At 46.6% G+C, this 19,167-nt stretch overlaps 9 protein-coding genes across 9 annotated transcripts; 4 read left to right on the top strand and 5 right to left on the bottom strand.

Annotated features, from left to right (window-relative positions):
- Positions 1-613: 613 nt before the first annotated feature.
- Positions 614-970, bottom strand: FPRO_14835 (uncharacterized protein; the record flags this gene model as incomplete). Its single annotated transcript, XM_031224979.1, has 2 exons — positions 614-898; positions 953-970. 2 exons carry the CDS (start codon positions 968-970, stop codon positions 614-616), a joined length of 303 nt encoding a protein of 100 aa, XP_031090185.1.
- Positions 971-1,993: 1,023 nt separating this feature from the next.
- On the top strand, positions 1,994-2,164 carry FPRO_14836 (uncharacterized protein; the record flags this gene model as incomplete). Its single annotated transcript, XM_031224978.1, has 1 exon — positions 1,994-2,164. One exon carries the CDS (start codon positions 1,994-1,996, stop codon positions 2,162-2,164), a length of 171 nt encoding a protein of 56 aa, XP_031090184.1.
- A 1,401-nt stretch (positions 2,165-3,565) lies between these two features.
- Positions 3,566-4,810, top strand: FPRO_14837 (uncharacterized protein; the record flags this gene model as incomplete). Its single annotated transcript, XM_031224977.1, has 1 exon — positions 3,566-4,810. One exon carries the CDS (start codon positions 3,566-3,568, stop codon positions 4,808-4,810), a length of 1,245 nt encoding a protein of 414 aa, XP_031090183.1.
- A 1,122-nt stretch (positions 4,811-5,932) lies between these two features.
- FPRO_14838 (uncharacterized protein) lies at positions 5,933-7,078 on the bottom strand (the record flags this gene model as incomplete). The annotated part of the gene is made up of 4 exons (XM_031224976.1): positions 5,933-6,066; positions 6,131-6,883; positions 6,955-7,018; positions 7,073-7,078. The coding sequence occupies 4 exons, from the start codon at positions 7,076-7,078 to the stop codon at positions 5,933-5,935; spliced, it is 957 nt and encodes a 318-aa protein (XP_031090182.1).
- A 902-nt stretch (positions 7,079-7,980) lies between these two features.
- On the top strand, positions 7,981-9,937 carry FPRO_14839 (uncharacterized protein; the record flags this gene model as incomplete). Its single annotated transcript, XM_031224975.1, has 4 exons — positions 7,981-8,145; positions 8,215-8,691; positions 8,751-9,006; positions 9,093-9,937. 4 exons carry the CDS (start codon positions 7,981-7,983, stop codon positions 9,935-9,937), a joined length of 1,743 nt encoding a protein of 580 aa, XP_031090181.1.
- Positions 9,938-10,851: 914 nt separating this feature from the next.
- FPRO_14840 (uncharacterized protein) lies at positions 10,852-11,901 on the bottom strand (the record flags this gene model as incomplete). The annotated part of the gene is made up of 1 exon (XM_031224974.1): positions 10,852-11,901. One exon carries the CDS (start codon positions 11,899-11,901, stop codon positions 10,852-10,854), a length of 1,050 nt encoding a protein of 349 aa, XP_031090180.1.
- A 1,114-nt stretch (positions 11,902-13,015) lies between these two features.
- FPRO_14841 (uncharacterized protein) lies at positions 13,016-14,098 on the top strand (the record flags this gene model as incomplete). The annotated part of the gene is made up of 2 exons (XM_031224973.1): positions 13,016-13,791; positions 13,846-14,098. The coding sequence occupies 2 exons, from the start codon at positions 13,016-13,018 to the stop codon at positions 14,096-14,098; spliced, it is 1,029 nt and encodes a 342-aa protein (XP_031090179.1).
- Positions 14,099-16,296: 2,198 nt separating this feature from the next.
- Positions 16,297-16,894, bottom strand: FPRO_14842 (uncharacterized protein; the record flags this gene model as incomplete). Its single annotated transcript, XM_031224972.1, has 2 exons — positions 16,297-16,607; positions 16,663-16,894. The coding sequence occupies 2 exons, from the start codon at positions 16,892-16,894 to the stop codon at positions 16,297-16,299; spliced, it is 543 nt and encodes a 180-aa protein (XP_031090178.1).
- Positions 16,895-17,465: 571 nt separating this feature from the next.
- FPRO_14843 (uncharacterized protein) lies at positions 17,466-19,142 on the bottom strand (the record flags this gene model as incomplete). The annotated part of the gene is made up of 4 exons (XM_031224971.1): positions 17,466-18,009; positions 18,066-18,299; positions 18,352-18,714; positions 18,805-19,142. 4 exons carry the CDS (start codon positions 19,140-19,142, stop codon positions 17,466-17,468), a joined length of 1,479 nt encoding a protein of 492 aa, XP_031090177.1.
- Positions 19,143-19,167: the final 25 nt, after the last annotated feature.

Below are 19,167 nucleotides of genomic sequence, written 5' to 3'. Positions count from 1 at the left end.
GTTCTATGCTAACGTTGAATCGATCACTTATGATGGGCTGCCCAGCCACGAGTTGATAGAGAAGATATGCAACTAGGGTTGGACAGTCGACTATAACTATGAGAGCGATGATGATGAAAGATATTACTGGAGGGGATACGATTCTCATTCTTTGTATGACACCGATTGAAATATCCCGCACACAGTCTGACTGAGCAACCTTATCTTTGATTGCTTCTTATGAAATAGTGTCACAGGATATACCGGCTGACCTAGTCTTGATTGTAAACCAACCTACCCAAAAATACTGAGGCCAGTAACTTAGAGTAATGATTCGACGAATCTCCAGCCAGAATCTAATAATTGAAACAGCCGAGGACACTTACAAACCTACGGTTTGCAAACACATTCCTACTGCCAATCAAGCACTTATCAACGTTTACTTGCAAGTTTGTAAGATCCCACGTTCCTAGCATTGCCGGGAAATCTGAAGATAACTGGTGGTTCGAATCCTACAGATCCCAATAACTGTGATCGGCAGTGTATAAGAAGCGTCTTACTCGACCGCCATAGCACACGGTTTGAGAAAATATGTAAAGATTAATGGTTAGAGCTATTCGAAGACTAGTCAAGTTTATATTTCTTCTTCGAGATCTGTTGTCGCTAGTTTCCTTTTTATGTATTCCTGAGCCACTCTGGCTACTTCTTGAATACTCTTGATGTTTTCGTACTTCCCTATTAGCTTAAAACCCCTCCATTTCACGACCTTATGGTCATATCTTTCAAATCGCCATTTTCGGTATGTCGTGAAACGGATGTACACATCAGCGACTCTCTCTTTGCAGGACCCAACTCTGGTCCGGACGTTGTTGAACGGCTTTTGCTTGGACCCCTTGCGCCTCTGGTCACTCTTCGCGTTCTAAAGCATTTGTCAGTCCGCATACTGTTGGTCTGCATATGGTGGACAACCTACTGCTTTAGAGTGAACCATGGCATTAAATCGTATTTAGCAGTGCTTCTGTTATATCGGCAAGGAATACACGATTTGTGGTTAATAAGTGTTGTCCTACTTGACAATTTCTTAAGTTGTAGTTAAACGAGGACTTGCGGACTTAGGCTGCCTGGACGTGGAGCTAATTCTTGATGCCTAATGCCTAAGGCATCACCATATTACAAGCACGTCCCACTCATAATACAGGCTGCGGTGATTACAAGTTATTTTAGGCGGGTGTTGTATAAACCCCAGATCCTCTAATGTCAAAGGTTTTGACAGCATAAAAGGTGAACAATAGATGAATCCCGGAATTTACAGTTGTGAAGCATCTCATCAAATACCTGATTCGTCCATTAGAAGTTTATTCTGGCAGCCCAAAGCATCCAGCAGGCCTACCCCGCAGCTCTAATTTACACAGAAATCGTACCCCCACTGAAAGTTTGGATGCTCCTGTGTAGTGCAAACGGAGTTTTGAGGAAAACCGATATCCCTTAGCTATTCGACCGTCACTTTGAAAACACCTTCAAGACCGCATCATTGCCACATGGATTGCATGGTGTTGCGGATTGGGAATCCTAGGTTGCTTTATGCGTTTCTGGGGGGGCAGATGCTAGATGGCAGGATACATCTTGGTATGACATTGGCGAAGTGGGGCGTTACGGACGAACATTCAGCCGTGAGAGCTTGGCGGGAACAGAACCTGAACCTGATCGTTCTGAGGACCATCCTCCCTTTGAACCACGAAATCCGGTCAATCGTTGCTTGGAAGGCGAGGCATAGTTCAACAACACTGCGGCCTCATATCCGCTTCTCCAGAACTTACATCATCTTAGCGGCCCATCCGCCCCGACACCTGATGAACTGCTAAGAGGTCCAAAGGACACCCCCTCAGCCACTAACGGCCTTTCCCGGCTCCGCCAGTCGAGTGCTGAGTAAAAGTTCAACAACAGATATCACTGGGTGGGAGAGACCGAGAAGTAAACGGATGCGACGACGCAACGAACAGAGCTCCCGTCAGATATGCCACAACTGGGAGGTACTCGGGAAGAAGAGAACAATGAGACGACGGTAAAAATGTTCTGCACACCATCAAGCTCACCTTTTTCGTCACCAAGACGCTTCTTCACGCCTTCTGGATCTTTCGCACTACAAAAACTCGCTGAGCATCGAAGTCGTCGCGCAGAATCGTAGAGATAAATAGTAGAGAAGGATCGCAAGCGTGTGGAGACAGGCATGATAAACCAAGCAATAGTTGAGAGCCTCAAGACCACCACTATAACTCAAGCCTGCACAACCGTACAAAACATGGATCAGCCAAAGCCGCTTTCATCACTAAAAGACTCTCTACCGCATGGCGAGAAAGACAACTCCTCATCATATGTCCCTCAGGAGGTCGCCGGTCCTGCTGGATCAGAGGATTCAGATGAAGACGCCCGGTTAGACGAGCTGCCCCATGAAGAGCTGATTAACAACGGTATGACCTTTTTCATCTAGAAAGGCTTCCCGTGGAGCCACTCTCATGGAGGGACGGTACGGAGTGAATGGATCATGCGATGTTCTTTCAGTGGGATGGTTTTTAAATACATATTCAAGGGCATAGCCGTGGAGTATCTATGAAGAATTGAGTAGCTGCCACGATCATTCGAGGTCACTCATCTAAGCAATAATGGCCCTAGGTCTATCTTCTTAGAGATTATTGACGGCGTTGCAGCCTTGATATTTGCAAATACCGACATGGCTGAGAGTAGGACCTAATGCTCCACTATGCAGCAGCTATTTTCTCCAGGCCTCAGAAAAGAGAGAAGAAGCAAGAGAAATATCAGTTCTCGGCCATACTTTCTCATCTAAATTATGGTGAAATGGCAACATCATCGCAATTGGAACTGGTAGTACAGTTGGTGTTAGGACAAAACTCCACACGGCCGATTGATATCTTTATTTTCACCGATAACCGCCATTGGTTTCACACGTATTCCTTATGATCCGTGAGAAGACTCACATGCTGTTTCTGATACAGTGATCGATCTCTGGCTTTCTTCAAATATGCTTCCGTTTATATTTTTCTGGCGAGAATTTTCATTGTTTTATCATGACAATCTGGCTGCGAGTCAACATTGTCTATCTTCAAGGTGAACACCATGAGGTTGCAATGCCGGATCCAGATGGCAATCAGAAAGCGATTTGGCAAGCCAATCGCGTAGTGTGCTTAGGTAATTATCTTGATTTGGCTACGGCTCGCCGCTTAAAATCTTTACCCCGAGACTAGATTTCCCTTTCTTCAAGCTGTTATTACGACAATTCTGCTACAGGCAACCACCTAGCTTCTCCCATCATGCAATCCTATATCCAAGTTAAGTACTTTGAGTTATTACGTATACTAGCCGGTTCCCTTATCTGTCTGGATTGCTTATGATGCATGTTAACAAGATTGGGTTTTAAAAAAGAAGTGCTTCTAAGATCGGATGCTACTATTCACTAGCCATCTAAAATACACTTCTATGAATAGTTGCCATATCTGACCGGAGACTATCCCATAACGTGATATAAAATCACTCAATATTCTTCGAAAAACATGACAGTACAACACACACGATGGAATTGTTTGTACTTATCGAACTTGGATACCATTGGTTGAACGATGCTCTTCAGGATTACATCGCCTCTGCGTACGAATGTACTTTTGTAAAGCATACAGACGAACTGCCTAAAGAAGAACATTTGCTTCTTATCTTTTCTCATACGCAGACAGAGAAGCCTATGGTCATACCGACTAATGCAAAAGCTTTATTTAGCATGTATCCATTGACAGATGCTTTAACCCGCAAAGACTGTTTGTCAATGGTAGTCGAGTACTGGGCTGCTAAGAGACCTGGAAGCGTACTATCAGGCTGCATGCCTGCAACGGTCTCCTTTGAGATCGATTACGCTGAATACCTAGACGAAGCCCTCGAAGAATCAGACTCTTATGTGCTTCGCACGTCATTATCCCACAACACTGGACTTGTGCCGAGAGATCGGCAGTGGTGGATCTTGAAACCTGCAATGACTGCACGCGGGGATGGCATTAGACTCTTCAGCGATGAAACCCAACTAAGAGAGAGTTTTGAATCTGTTGAAGACGATGACGACGAAATCTCAGAAGATGGAAAGGCCAAGTTTTCTAACCACGCACTAGCAAGTGGAACAGTACCCTCATCCTGCCTGCGACATTTCATCGCACAGAGGTATATAAGTAATATTCCCCGATTGGACAACAGGAAATTTCATATACGAGCTTACGTTCTTGCCGTTGGTCGATTGCAAATCTATTTGTACCAAGAACTGCTGGTCATTTCAGCATCAGAGCCTTATTGCCCTCCCTGGGAGTCTACAAGCAGAGGATCAGCACTCACCAATACACATTTACACGGCACATTTTGCTCAGAGTCAGCGAGGCGAGGTTTCTGGACACTACCTGATGATCTCTTCGGACAGGACGGGTCATGGAAAGACCGAGCTTACTTTCGTATACAACAAATTACTGGAGAATGTTTCTTGGCAGCAGCGACTATGAATACTAACATCGCTCTTCATCCCGATTGCTTCGAGATCTTCGCTCTGGATTTTCTGATAGATCAAGACGAGCATGTGTGGTTGATGGAAGTAAACTCGGGACCGGGACTATCAGCTGAAGGGATCGGTTCCCGAATTGCGAAGGGTTTTTTCAAGGCAACAGCCGATGTCCTATTACAGAGTGAGTTCGGTTTACGACCACGATACAGCAATGAGGAGTCTATGGAAAAGGTTCTTGACGTAGCGCTTCCGAATCAAAGATTTGCGCCACTGAAGGAAGTTTAGACAAGTCATTGAGCATTATATAAGCATACGTAACTATAAATTGACCATATACCTCCATACAAATCAATTGGATGCTAGCAAAGGTAGGGCGGTTCAGGTCTATTGTTCCATTACCAAAGAATAAACCTCTCTGCCAAGTCTATGTGTAGGATGTGTGAGCTGAGCGAGGTGAGAATGTTAGATTTTGTTCTAAATGTTTTGATTGGCTGGTCGATTCTTCCACGTGGAAGTGAGAGGCGTGAGTACTTCTGAACCTGCATAGCAATGCAAACCAGATTGGCTTTACAAGGCCTCTTTACTGACGGAATGATCCACGAAGCAATGCATGATGTCTTGTGAGCCCGAAACGCTCGGTTCTCCTACAGTGCTAGCTTTAATTCTGAACTCTCCATATTATCCGGCAAATCCCCTACGGTAGTATATTCATCTGCATAAATGGCAGACAAAGCACTTGGAAGACAATTTCTCAGCTCCTCCAAGCTCACACACATAAGGCCTTCCCTCCGCCAATACCCGCCTACTTGGGCTTAGTTCGCGATGGCGTTAAAAGACTCGACACGAGTGTCTTGTAGGAAATAGTATTCGTCTTGCCCCAAATCTGCTTATAGCTGTTAATTCATTGGGCAACTGCCTCTTATGAATCCCATGGCTTTTTCGCCTGCGGTATGTCTTGCGGCGAGGAAACTCGATGTTTCCATCGATAACGTTGCCAGGGATCATATACTTTCTGCATAGGATGCCCATGGAATCATTCATCACGACTTCGTCTCTTCCGGATGGGTGATAAAAATACTTGGTAGGCGTAGTCCCGCTAATGATCTCCACTATGAGTTCACACGCCACGACGTCCCACAAATATAGCTCTACATGAATTTAATGATGCAGTCACATAAGAAGGAGAAGAGTTCTGGGGTCTATCACAGCTGTATGACAAGAGGATCAAATAATCGACCTAGCTAGCCCGCACAACAATCCTATTTATAACGAGACATATTGCTCAAGTAGAAATACTTAAGGATGACTACATTCACCTCCAACTGCTGACTCAGAAGGAGCATTGATCTACCTATTTTTGTATGTATAGCTTATATAACTTCATACAACTTTCTTGTTGGTAAGAGTTTACGTGGGAATGAGGAGATATCTTGCTTGCTTCTTGCCCATCCACTTACTCCAGCTACAGCCGTCACTGCTTCTGTCCTTGAAGCCTCGGTTGCCTCTCGCCTCAATCGCCGCTCGTAATATTGTAGAGCTCTCTTGGCAGCTATAAGTATTATTTCGTTGATTGGTCTTCGTTATGTAAAAGTAAGGGCTACGTACCCAAGTCTCGAGCCTTGGCTTTTGTTTCGGCATCAACCCAGGAATATTGGACAGCGCGCTCAGGGTACCGTTGGGCGATACCAAGGGGACCCATGCATTTTACCAGATGACCGCGGTCACAAATCTTCAGGTTGATATATCGTGGCTGAAGGTCGTCCTCGTTGCTGAAACATAGCCAGCCCTCCGGATCGCACATAGGTACGCGCTGACCCATACGATAGTACCAGGCCTGAAGACCTGAGACGCTACGTTCGGGAATGTTGCCAAAGAGTTTGGCAAATTCCTCCTTGATGCGGTGCCACTTCATCTTTTTGTCCTGCGAGGCGTAAATGATGTAGTCGCCCTCCTCTGTCGTGTATTTCTGGTTGACATGGCGCTTCTCAACCTCCCTGGTGGGTCTCGGATAACAAGTCATGCTTGGCTGGTCTCGAAGGGATGGAGTGCCAGTATCGTCGACGAGGTGCTTGCCTTGCTTGCCATAACGTATATGACATGAGTGAAGAGAGTAATTGAGAGAAAGACGGTCCTGGCTGGGACTGGTGCCGGTTCCCCACTGTGAGCCAGGTTGGCTGGTTGCTGGGCTTCCAACGAAACGGTGATCAAGTGAAGATACAGACGCAGGAGTTTTCAGCGACCTATCTTCTCGGATGAGGGCCTCTACCTCTTGGTCGAAGCTTTTTAAACTAGGAAGTCTTACAGGTGCGCTCCTACGAGGTGACACGAGATTGTACGGCCTTACAAGACTTGTAAATACTTGGGCTGTTGTTAGTCTCAGAGTGCTGTGATGGAAGGCTAGAGGTCGTCCGACAAAGACAAAAGCTTACCCTCAGTCTTCGCTACGGGGCTTCCTGAGATCGAATTCAGTGAGGACGGGGGTTGCGCGGGAAACTGGTCAGTGTGAGTTAGGCTCGAATGTTCGCCTGAAGGTCTTTCCGAACTTACTTCCATTTCGAGGAACGCATAAATGCTGATACGGTCGACAGTTACATTACAAGTAAGACGGAATGATAGTAAATGGTTCTGGTTCTCTGATAGTACAGAGTTATTTGTCGTACTCCAGGGGGGGCAGTGGTTTACCAATCGTCAAACTATCAGTGATGCGCTACAAAGCAAATGCTAACTCGGCGGAAAGCAGAAGAAAGAGCTGCGAGCTAGGTCACGGCTGGTAAGAAGGCTAATAAAGACTGTGAAACTCAGCTCAGAAAGAAATGTGTGGGAGGAGAAAAGATAGTAGAGGGATAACTGGGGTCTAATTCGACTCATCAGGTTTGCCACTTCACCTTCCCTCCCTCGAATTCTAATCCCTTGCCGAAATCTTCAATGCCTGTTCACACAAAATGGCCGGCATGGGTGCACATTTGTCCATTACCGAGCTAGCTACAACTCTTTTTTCTGTTCCGTCTTTAGTGGGTTTCTGGGCGCCTTTTGATTTCTCTTTCTTTTAGTAATATCTGAGGTCTCGGGTAAGCTAACTCCTTCGGTCCTCTTATCTTATCTCAGACGGTTTGTCAGAGACCTTACCAGAAGCGAGCCAATGAAACATTTAGACTAGCCTAATCAGGTTAGATAACTCAACTGCAGTCAAACTTCATAACCTCAATTCAGCCAATCAAATTTCAACTCAACCGTTGTAGTGAACTGACTTAACCTGGACCTGGAGTACGGATGCTTTTGAACTCTACCCAATGAGCCCTACTCAAGGGGCAGCGGCAGAAGCCACGTGCACTTAGTCCTTGTGAGAAGTGTGAAACACTATGAAAGGCTTATTATTCTATATAAACAGCAAGTCTCCCACATAGGCTCTTACTTCATTACCTGATCTTCCAGCATCTTGCATACATTTTTTGACCATGAGAGTTGCAGTAATCGGCGGCGGTCCGTCGGGCCTCGTAACGCTCAAGTATTTGGCCAGAGCACATCTAAGCCTGAACTGTGATGCTATAGAAGCTCGGCTCTTTGAGGCCGAAGATAGCATTGGCGGTGCTTTCACTCATCGAACATACGATGACGCAGAGGTCCGTATGTGTCACACCCTCAAGCCTGGAACGTATGAGCTAACTGACGAATGATGGTGCTCTTGATAGCTCGTATCCTCAAAACAGCTCACAACATTTTCTGATTTTCGCTGTCACGCCGACCGAGACTTTCTCAGCGCAAGTGACTATGTGCAGTACCTGCACGACTACTGCTCGAAATTTCGTTTATGGCCTAGCATTGAGCTGGGAACCGAGGTTCGTAAAATACAAGGCCGCTTCCCTCAGGGTTACGTGGTTGAATACGTTAAGAAGGGCGGCGAAGTCTTGAGGTGGAGATGTGATGCCGTCGCGGTCTGCTCAGGCTTGCACCGAGATCCAAACTTGCCCACCATCCCCGGGCTGAGCCATATACCCGAGGTCATGCATTCATCTGAATTCAAGACCAAAAGCCAGTTCGGGATAAACAAGACAGTCATGATAGTTGGGTCCGGCGAAACCGGTGCTGATGTTGCGTATCTCGCCGTGAACTCACCAACAAAGCAAGTCTTGATGTGCCATAAAGATGGCTTCCATTTCGCCCCCAAGGTTACTCTTTCAACCTGTGTGTAAGTAAGGCTTGAACAGTAATGTTAATGGTTATGTAGCGAAATCCCGGGCCGGTAGTGCTTCCTATCTTGGGTAGGAGGCCCAGCGCTAGCGAACCAGGCATTCCTATTGACGTAAGCCGTGCCAACCTCTTCGACACAACTTACGTACATCAAGCCCTTCGTAACAGCATGATACTCTGGGAATACTACAACTACTATATCAAGGTCCTGCTGTGGGTTTGCTCGGGTACGACGTCGGGAATGGACCAGTGGGTCGGCGAAATCAGCCCGGCTCGTCATCACCCATCAAAAAGTATGTTCTCACCTAGGTCTTCCTATCATACTGCCCTGCCTCAGTTGTTCTTCCTCTTCTTGACTTTTTGTCTAACGTTGTTGCAGTATTCTTCAACAAGTCCATGAAAGTTTGCCCGTACTTAAGCTTGCCTTACCGACCCAAACAGCCTGGCCCATCCCTTTGGCTTTACGCCTTGAGATCTGCTTTGGTACAGACGCCGATTCCCGACACGAATGGAAGACAGGTAGATCTCGCACCGCTGCCAAAGAAAATCGATGAGCATGGTGTGGTTGAATTTGTTGACAATGGGCGGCCGGAGTATGAGCGGATTAAACTTCAGACAATTCAGCCTGACGTTATTGTCCTGTGTACTGGCTACCAGCAGACATTTCCCTTCCTTGACGACAAGCTCAAAGTCAATACTCGTCACTTTTCGTCTCTTGTCCGCGGTATTTGGAGGCGAGAGCAGCCCACCATGGGCTTTATTGGCTTCGTGAGGCCATCCTTGGGCGCTATACCGCCTTTAGCAGAGATGCAAGCTCAGCTGTGGGTGTTAAATCTAGTTGCACCGTGCAAACTGTGTGATTTGAATACTGGAGATGAAGCACATTACAAGCTACACACCAAATCTTCCGACAGGGTTACATATGGTGTCGATCATGAGAGCTATGCGTATCAGCTTGCTCTGGATATGAACTCGGCACCTGGAATTGTGGATATTTGGAGGATCACATGGACGACTCAGAACTTGACCATGCGTTCCATGTGTCGGCTCTTTATCATATGGGCTTTCGGAGCGCATTTTAACACAAAGTTTAGACTAATAGGGCCATGGGCTTGGGGCAGTGCTACAGAAATCCTCGTGAGTGATGAATTTTGGCACACCATTACACGACGACCACTATTGTTCGGTGAGACCATTACCATATCGCAATTGCTTCGGGGCTAATTAGCTAGGACACTTCCTTGTATCTATCGTGCCAATCGCAATCTTTGCCCCCTTGAGCATGATGTTCCTGATTTATCACTCCTCATTGAGCTACTGCAAGCTTTTGGTTCAATCGCTTGCGCTGTAGTTCTGCAGCATGTTGATGAATGAATCTAGACTCACCGCAGCTCGCTAGAAGAAACTGGTTAGTCTGCAAATGGAAAGCTTTGAAGAAAACTGCGAGAGAAAAACCGGAAATTTTGTCGTGTTTGACGGGGGGCGTCATTTAAGGGACAAAAGCTGTGAACCGAGGCAGTGTCAAGTCAAATCAAGTGCAGTGACTGGCAAGCTGAAAGATAATGGGGCAGCTTCACATCTACATCAACTCTTGGATGGCCAAGTGAACTTTGGACCACTCCTTTGACATATACCAAACTCAGGACAGCCTGTTTTTGAAGGTTTCCAACTTCGGCATTATCTCTACTCGCATGTTCATATGCTTAGCAGGTGATAGTGTTTTGATAGATTTGTCCTGGCACGTGCAACTATTATCCTACTTTCTAGATCAATCAAGCCTCACAGAGGGGTTGACAGTGACGAAAAACAGCGAAAAAGAGCCGCGTCAAGCTTATCAACCAGAGTGAAGAAAGAGCACATAAGCAGCCTCACCACCTATTACTAAGGCCGCTTGTGGCTATATTGAAAAAGCTAAGACTAACTACGTAGGGAAAATTGGGAAGCTAATAGGATACCAAAAGTCACAATTGGAAACAGAAAAAGAGAGGAAGATGGGACTTGCCAGTACGGACCCCCTTTATGAAACTTAATGTGATTAAATGGATCTACCGGTAACCAAACCGTCCAGAATGACCGATCACGCCGCCAAACCCTAGTTGACGTGCCAAATTGACTGTAATGTACCTCTTGCTGGTTTATCAAGATTCAACGTGCTTATCAGCCAGAAGGTCGACAATCTTCCGGTGGCCCTTGAGTGATGCTAACTGAGGTGCCGTTGCGCATTCTCCGCCTTGTGTGTTCACGCCAGCGCCCCAATCGAGTAAAATCTGAACAATCTTATCATAGCCGTGGAGAGACGCTAGCTGTAATGCCGTTGGGAACCACCCACTTCGCGCCTCGATATTGGCGCCTTTGTTAAGTAGAAGTTGGACAATATTATCATGACCATTTGCCGATGCGACCTGCAGGGCTGTTGCGAGCCTCCCACCTTGTGCGTTGACAGAAGCACCATTGTCGACTAGAAGCTGAACAATCCTCTCGTGGCCATTTGCTGATGCGACTTGCAGGGCCGTTGCGAAATTTTCGTCTTGCGCGTTAACATCTGCGCTTTTACTGAGTAGGAGCTCAACTATCTTTGCGTAGCCATTAGCTGATGCTTCTTGAAGTGCTGTTGGGAGTCTTCCGCCTTGCGCATTGACATCGGCACCGGCATCGAGTAGAAGCTGGACAATCCTCTCATGACCAGTGGCGGATGCCGCTTGCAGAGCCGTCCCAAACCTTCCACTTCGTACATCTACATTGGCATTTCTACCAAGGAGAACCTTAAGGGTATTCTCGTGTCCGTGATGTGATGCTGTCTGTAGGGCCGTTGCGAGCCATTCACTTTGCGCATTGACCTCGGCGCCCTTGTCGAGAAGAAGCTGCACGATCTCTGTGTATCCTCCTGCTGATGCTCGATGCAATGACTTGCTCAATATTGACTGGGATATGCATTCACACTTTGTCTTATGAACGGTGCACTGCCTCTGCAAAGCACCAAGGGCCTTGCTAGCTTTATCTATCTGTCCTTTCCCCGCAGCCCAGAGCAATGCTGCTGGATTCTTACTTGTGCCATCGTGATAGTATAGAATATCTTGGGTGATATGGTTGGCAAACCTGCTAGTGCAAGCCAGAGCAGCTTGTTCTTTTGGCCCAAGAAAGGCAGCGACAATAGAATAAAGCTCTAATGGGAGGGCGAGAAGCGACATCTCTTGCTCAACGCGGTAATGGACAAGGACTCTAGTCGGTGAATTCTTTTGACGCATAGTATGAGATACATTTGAGGCAGCCACCACCATCCAAAACGACAAAGGTCACTGGGTATCCAAACCCCTGGGTAGGTTCATGAATTGTCGATCTCTTTCACATGATAAACAAGTTGAAAACAACAGTATCCGCAGAACTGAATCAGTTCACAACGCACGTCTTCGATGGTTTGCGGACGAATAGCGGATCTTGGCTAGAAATACCTCAACTTCAGCCACTCAACGAATAGAGAGTAGTCATATACAAGCAAGCGAAAAGACTAGAAAAATCCCAAGACGAAATCTATACCTGTTTGAGGTGAGTGTTATAAGTAGACAACCAGATACTTTGGGTTGACCCATGTGCTGATTGGTTAAAGTAGTTGTTGATCTTCCCCTCTACTCCACTATGAGTTCACGAGCTAAATCTTGCGGTACGACGCCAGCAGCGGCCGGATCGCCATCCAATGGATAAATGTGAATTAAGAGACTGGGTCTCGATTCAGTTGTGTGGATGCGGTGTGAAATTGATGACACTAGTCTCACAGCATGCGTGAAAGCCAGTAGTTAATTCACAGTACGAAGAAATAGTGGGGTAGGATTTGTAACACCAACCAGCCAGGATAATGGTCTACGATAGGCTACCTAATATTATACACCGTCTGAGGTTGGTGTGGTTCCACCAAAATCACAGTCAGGGCAACACTCGCTCAGTTCGGGTGCCTAAGACGCCGAATACGATGTGGCTTATGCGCTGTCGGAAACGCCCCGAGAACCGTATCTGAGCCCGGCAACAGTGCCATTCTGACTGGGGTAACTACGTGCTAGGTGATTGCTCCAGTGAAACTCCTTGGGCCTCTTATGTCGGTGGGGCGAGGGAGTGGGGATCCTTAGAACACAACACATTGTACCCTGTGCGCAGCCCAATGTTGTCGGCACCCGGTGAATCCTTCAAGAATCTCGAGCGTGCCTATAGACGCGACTCCATCTATTCACTTTATTATGAAGATAAGTTCCATTGCCAAAGATTAATCGCGCTCGGAAAGCTATGCAGACCCAGTTGGATGAGCGTTTCAGCATGGCCAACATGTCCAGCCTCTGCAGTCACCCAGTGCCATATCCTTCCAACTCATCAGCTCATGAACCATTCACCCTTACGCCTGACTTTGGCATTATGGACTTTGGTATCACTTACAACTCTGCGTCTCACCAGGCGGAGTTGAACGCTCCCTTATCATCAATAGGCGGGCCCATATTTCGCCCTTTCAAAAATGAGTCGGAGCAAATCTCATTCTTCCCTGACGATTCTATGAAGCAAGGGCAACTTGATTTCCAGTACGAGCAAATGGCTGCGATGGGCATGACGCATCAAGGATCAATGGGCTTATTGGCCCCATCCAACGCTTTCGACATGGATTATCATTCCCTTGATGTCTCAGTCAGTGCTGCCTCTTTCATAACGACACCAAACACAGGCGTCTCCGACCCCGGAGAGACAAGTTCCTCATGGTCTTGTGCCAGCGCCAGTCCGATCTCGCCTTTATCCCCTAGAGATCTCTGGCAGGGCGTAGACTCTCTGGAACAGGACTTGTACTCTCAACCGTCGCTTTGTGCCCATCATCACAATGCCGACAATTTCCAACTCATGCCAGCTCAAAGGAGTTCGATGGAGCATGATATTCAGCAAAAGGGTACAAAGCTTCAGCAAGCTCACATCCGATCACTAAAGAAACGAGCTGCAAAGTCTAAGCCACTTCAAGTTGATGCTGACCAAAGAGGGAAAAGCATATGTGACTATCCTGATTGTCATAAGACTTTTCAACGAAGTGAGCACCTCAAGCGTCACAAAAATAGGTGTGTTGCAATGGAAAATCATTAAAAATGGTCATATTAACTCACGTTATGTAGCTTTCATGGCGAAGCACCCAATCGTTTCATGTGCGAGTTCTGTGGAAAAGACCGATTTAATCGCAAAGATAATCTCGATAGCCATCGCAAGTTGCATACGCGACGCAATAGCCGTGTGCGTGGCGTTATTTTCATCCCGGATGCGGTCCCTATCCTTGCTGAAGAGAAACGAAGCAGGAGACGGCACGCCCCTTCGAATCTGAATACTGAAGGAAAACATAAAATCCAGCCAGACCAGTTGCACTCGGGGTAGTGTCACATAGTATCAACTTATGGGGTTAGGAAATGGAAGCACTGTACTCGTATGCCTGAAATAAGTGTGTCCCGATGCATATAGCGACGGTTGGAGAGCAATTGGAAAGTGTTATAGCTGCAAGAAAGCGTGAGGGGTGGAGATATTAGCAACGTAGCCGTTGAACTAAACGCGGTCAGTTTTACGAAGACTGTTCGTACATGTCGGTGTTAACAAAAGTGAACAATGAGTCACGGCTGGAGCGAGAAATGGGCTTGAAAGTATGATTCATAATATTAGGTTCGGCTAGACGGCTCCAGGTCATCAACAAATAGCTTCCGAATCTTTCCTGATACAATCAGGGTCTCTGTCATGTAGTTCACCTCTGCACGGATTGGAGGCACCATCTTATGTGCCTTCAAGGTCGGTTAAGGACTTATCATCCAGATTTTCCTGTTACCAGCTTTACGCTGTAGCATTTGGTCCGTCACTTTGTTTAAGTGTCTAAGTTGTGGACTACATGCGTTATTTGTAGTTGAGATTTATGCCTGAGAGCTTAAATCAGCATAGACAACTCTGTAGTCTGTTTTATAGCCAAAGGCAGATTCCCCAATACCTTATTAAACTTTCACTTCATCATTCCGACTTTGTCTTCTTACTTCTTGCTTATATCGTTTTTTTTTTCGGTCTCTTTTCTTCCTAGACAACTGTACTGACTCATCGGCCGTTGATAAGTTCGTGAGACAACGACTTTCTCACGCCGTACCCGAGAATATGGAATCTTTTCACAAAAGCCCTTCCTGATATCCACCAACGATAGTCAATATTTTTTGGAGATGCGAATGACTTCCTACCATCTGGCAGAGCGCTCAAGTACCCGGGAGGTTTGACAAGCAGTTCGCATCCTGGCATTGCCGTGACCGTCGATGCACCAATGCTTTTAAATGCGCTGGTGTTAAGTCTAATCGGACAAGTCAGCGCTATTTGATGCCCAAGATCCAACACGAGTCCACATCTGTAGTTGGTTCTTCACCAAAAGCACCGACAAATTTTGACAAGCCGGTAGATTACCGATGAGAAGCTGGTCCGAGTTTGGTTGGCGTCTCATTACTTTCTGCAGATATCTTCACCCTCACGTGTACAAAAGGTAATCTATCATCCCGGCGGATCATCTTCGCTCAGCTAAGTATAGGTGCTGGGTCTGACTCCCAGGTGTTATTAACAAAAGGTGTTCTCCACATGCTCGTGGCGCACCGATACTTTAATTTTGGTGATAAATTGTACCGCAGCACTATATACTCGTGCCCATCAGTTGCTTATAAGTTGATCAGGTCACTCTAGTTCATTGCCACTATTTTTCATCACCTTTGGTCTCGAAATGGTCTCTCTCTATTCTTCGAGGGGCGAAATAGGTGTCACTAGATTGAGTAAAGAGGGGTATACCATCAATGGCTATTTTTATCCAGCCTGAGTAAGCACTGTTCTTTGAACAAACTTGAACAGAGCAAGCATCCAATTCGAAAAACAAAGAAGAGGGCTCAAGCTGCCTAGTCTCTTGAAAGTGAAGTAACTCGGTACGATATCTCGCCCCGCTTTCTAGTTCAAGTGCTAGCCAATCAAGGCTGCCATTTCATTCAAGAAGATACACATTAACGAATATTTTATGCATCTACCGGGGCCCAGGCCCAACCAGGAGGACTGGCTACCCTGCATATTTTGTGAAAATTTTATTATACAGAAGCCACAGTAATGAACTACCTTGAATAGTGAATTGATTAGCTCTTTGTATTCTACTAATCTGTTCCGTAGCGTAAGCCAGTGTGGTCACTAAACCCATTCACAAACTTTCCATGAGTTATGCACCTAGTCCATATTCGGGGGATTTGTCGCGGAGGAAGGCATTTAGTCGAACCAAGAGCATGTATTTTGGGCAAATGCTAGGATTGACAGTGGAGATAAATATACATAGTCTGCAAGTATGACGGAGTGGAATATTAACAACGGCCCTGAATTAACGTGTCTGATAAACAAAGTATTGAGCAGCATGATGGCGAACAGCTAGTTAAGGATGAGTAGCTGTTGAAAGAAAGCACATGTGTAACGTATGGGCCACATTCATCTTGCAAGTATTAACCAATATTCTGATGCAACGCTTCACTCTAATCTAGAGCTGTCAGCTCTCTTTTCTCTCCCGTGTCTTCTGCGCCCCTACTGGTTACTCATAACATCAGGCCATGAGCCACGTAGAATTCTTTGACCTTAGCTTCACATCGCTCCATGTCCACTTGAGCGTCCACGGTTTGAGGGAGTAATCGATTGTAGCGGTTGCGTGCTTCCTCCAGTTCAGAGAGAAGCTTGTTGAGCTCGGCTGTGGCTTGATTTGAGGTCATTGGAGGAAGTGATGGTACTGGGTAGACGTGAGAAGAAGTAGTGGGTGTCGCCATCTGGGGGACTGATAAGCTCAAAGTAGGTATTTGTTGCGTTTCATGGACATCTGGTGAACTGCACGTCGGCAGACGATTGGGTGGACCTACTCCAATATCAGCCAGGATGTTGCCATCAACACGAGTCGAGCTGGTACTTACACCCCTCTCTCCACGGGTTGCGTTGCTTGCTGGCAGGATTCCAAACTGGTGGTGTAAACCCATCGGATGACATGTCTGGGATGTCAGGTCGCTGACTCAGAGGCACCGAGGACGAGGGTGTCTCAGAACTAGCATCACGGGCGGGGCGGGGCGTATGGGGAAATTTATTGACGAGGTCCGTAATCGCGAGCCGGCGCTCAGGGGTCGAATCATTCCAGTCAACTTGATGCATTATGAAGCTGCAAGATTCCTGTCCATCTATGGTCAGAGAATAACGGTTTGACCAGAATTTGGCGGAAATTACTGTTGCTATCACGATATTTATACGTGATGAGAATACATGATATGGAGAAAGACAGGATGAGACCTACGTAGCTGAAGGTTGTAGGGAGGCTGTGGAGACTGTGACAATCAAAAACTGTGAATGCAGATCCGTGATACACTTTCACACTGTGAATTTGATAAGCCTGCATAATTAACGCCCTGATGTATCTGCACAAATAAGTTAGAAAGCCATGTGCCCTGAAGCACTCTGGCTCCAGGCGCGTCAGAGAATGGCAGGCCCCAACCATAGTTACCCTTGTCCTTACAGGCTCTCTTCCTGGATTGAATGCGTTACCTGCTCTCCTTAAATAGCTCTCGTACCATTTACTATCATGACTATCGCCATTGAAGACATGTATACCTGCTGCTTTAACCCAATCTCTTCACATAACCAAGCATCGAAGATTTCTTTTTGTCCCATTGTGGTGTTCAACAAGGCCTTGTTATCGTGCTTGACCCCCGCGTGACACATCCTTCTCTCACTGATGTTTTGATCCAACTCTGCCCGCGTGGCGAAGCCCAGCGGCCCCCACAATGGTACAAATCAACAAGAGGGTTAGCATAGCCCAAAATGTCGCTCTGTAGCCCTCAATTATGGCTTGTGCCGCAGAATTTACTCTCACTTGTCTTGTGACCCGTGTTGAAATGACCTGCATGGCAGCTAGTCCCATTGTGTTGCCAAGCTGCCCAGCAGTGTTAAAAACAGCACCAGCAACTGCCTGCTTTTCATTCGGAAAAACGTCTGTTATGACTATGAGGCTGATTGTGAAGAGAACATCAACAGAAAAAGGCATGAGGATCTGTGCCGGGAAAGCGCATTTCCAGTAAGGCCATTCCGGCTGGATTAAAGCCATAAGAAGGGGTGAACCAGCAGACAGGAGAGAGGCGAGAGCGACTAGCCAGTTGGCACGGATCTTATTAACAACAAGGCCCGTTAAAATGTTGAGAGCGAGGCCAACCACAGTGCTTGGAACCATGCGTATAGCTGCTTCAAGGGCGGAAAGATGCTTGATGTTTTGAAAACTAGTATATGCTGTCAGCTGAGGAGATATTGTGACTTGGGTTCAATTCCTACTTACTAAAGGCTCGTCATAAGATCTAGAGAGTTCAGAACAGCAAATGATAATGCTACCGTAACACATATGCTAGTAAAAGAAGCGTTCTTCCAGACCTCATTGGGAATCAGGGCCACCTGGTCGTTCTTTGCCCTAAAGTGCATCCAGAAAACAAAAAGAACGGCAGTTACTAAACTGAGGCTGACGGCCAAGAGACTCCCAGGTGATAGAATTAGATCAGTATCAGCACTGACGATGCTGTTTCGTGGTCAGTAGTTGCTCGAATAGATAGGAAAGCTGGTGAACTAACGCCAAGAAGTACGTCAGAAGGCTCATCGAGGACGATGAGAGCAATCCGCCAACCCAGTCAACTCGTGTTTTTATATTTTGCCATTTGGCTTGTGTCGAGATAGTCTCTATGGATTTTGGTAAAGACCACAATCCCAAGGCAAAGAGCAATAGAGTCATACCTCCACAGAGATACCATCCCGACCGCCATCCAATCGTGTCGACCAGTATGCCACCTAAAATCAGGCTAGCTGAGAAGCCTAACAACTGACTTAATCCCAAGCAAGCAAAGGATAAGTTACGCTCTCGTCCTTGAGGCTGACCTAGAGTAACAAGGGCCACAGAGGTAGAAAAGTGCAGCGCAGCCGCAAGGCCCTGTAAGGCTCTGAGGATGATAAGTTGCTCACCATTTCGAACGAGTCCACAAGTAGTTATAAATATAAAATTAAACATGCAACCCAGAAGATTCACTGACCGTGGTCCTGCGACATCAGCAATAGCACCGGCAAGGAGCAGTGTTGATGCTGTGGCCAGCCCATACACTGACAATGGCCAGAAGGCAAGAGACGGATGAAGATCAAGATCTTCTTTCAATCGAGGAAGCCCAATCACTGTAAGGCCGTTGGATGCATTGCTGGTAATGTTCACACCGCATAAGTAAGCCACTGTGACCACCCGGTGTATGAAGCATGTAGATGAGGATGTTTTCATATCGGTTGCTGGGTGATCTTCATCGCGGCTAGTCGTCCGCTGCACGCCGATCGTGGGTTTCTGCGATAGAGAACACGACGATTCAGGGGTCGGAAGATTCATGATGACACCGCTCGTCATCGAGCAG

Source organism: Fusarium proliferatum (assembly GCF_900067095.1).
Source record: "Fusarium proliferatum ET1 genome assembly, contig: FPRO_scaffold018, whole genome shotgun sequence".
Taxonomy (NCBI): Eukaryota; Fungi; Ascomycota; class Sordariomycetes; order Hypocreales; family Nectriaceae; genus Fusarium; species Fusarium proliferatum.
This window is presented reverse-complemented; position numbering and strand designations above follow the sequence as displayed.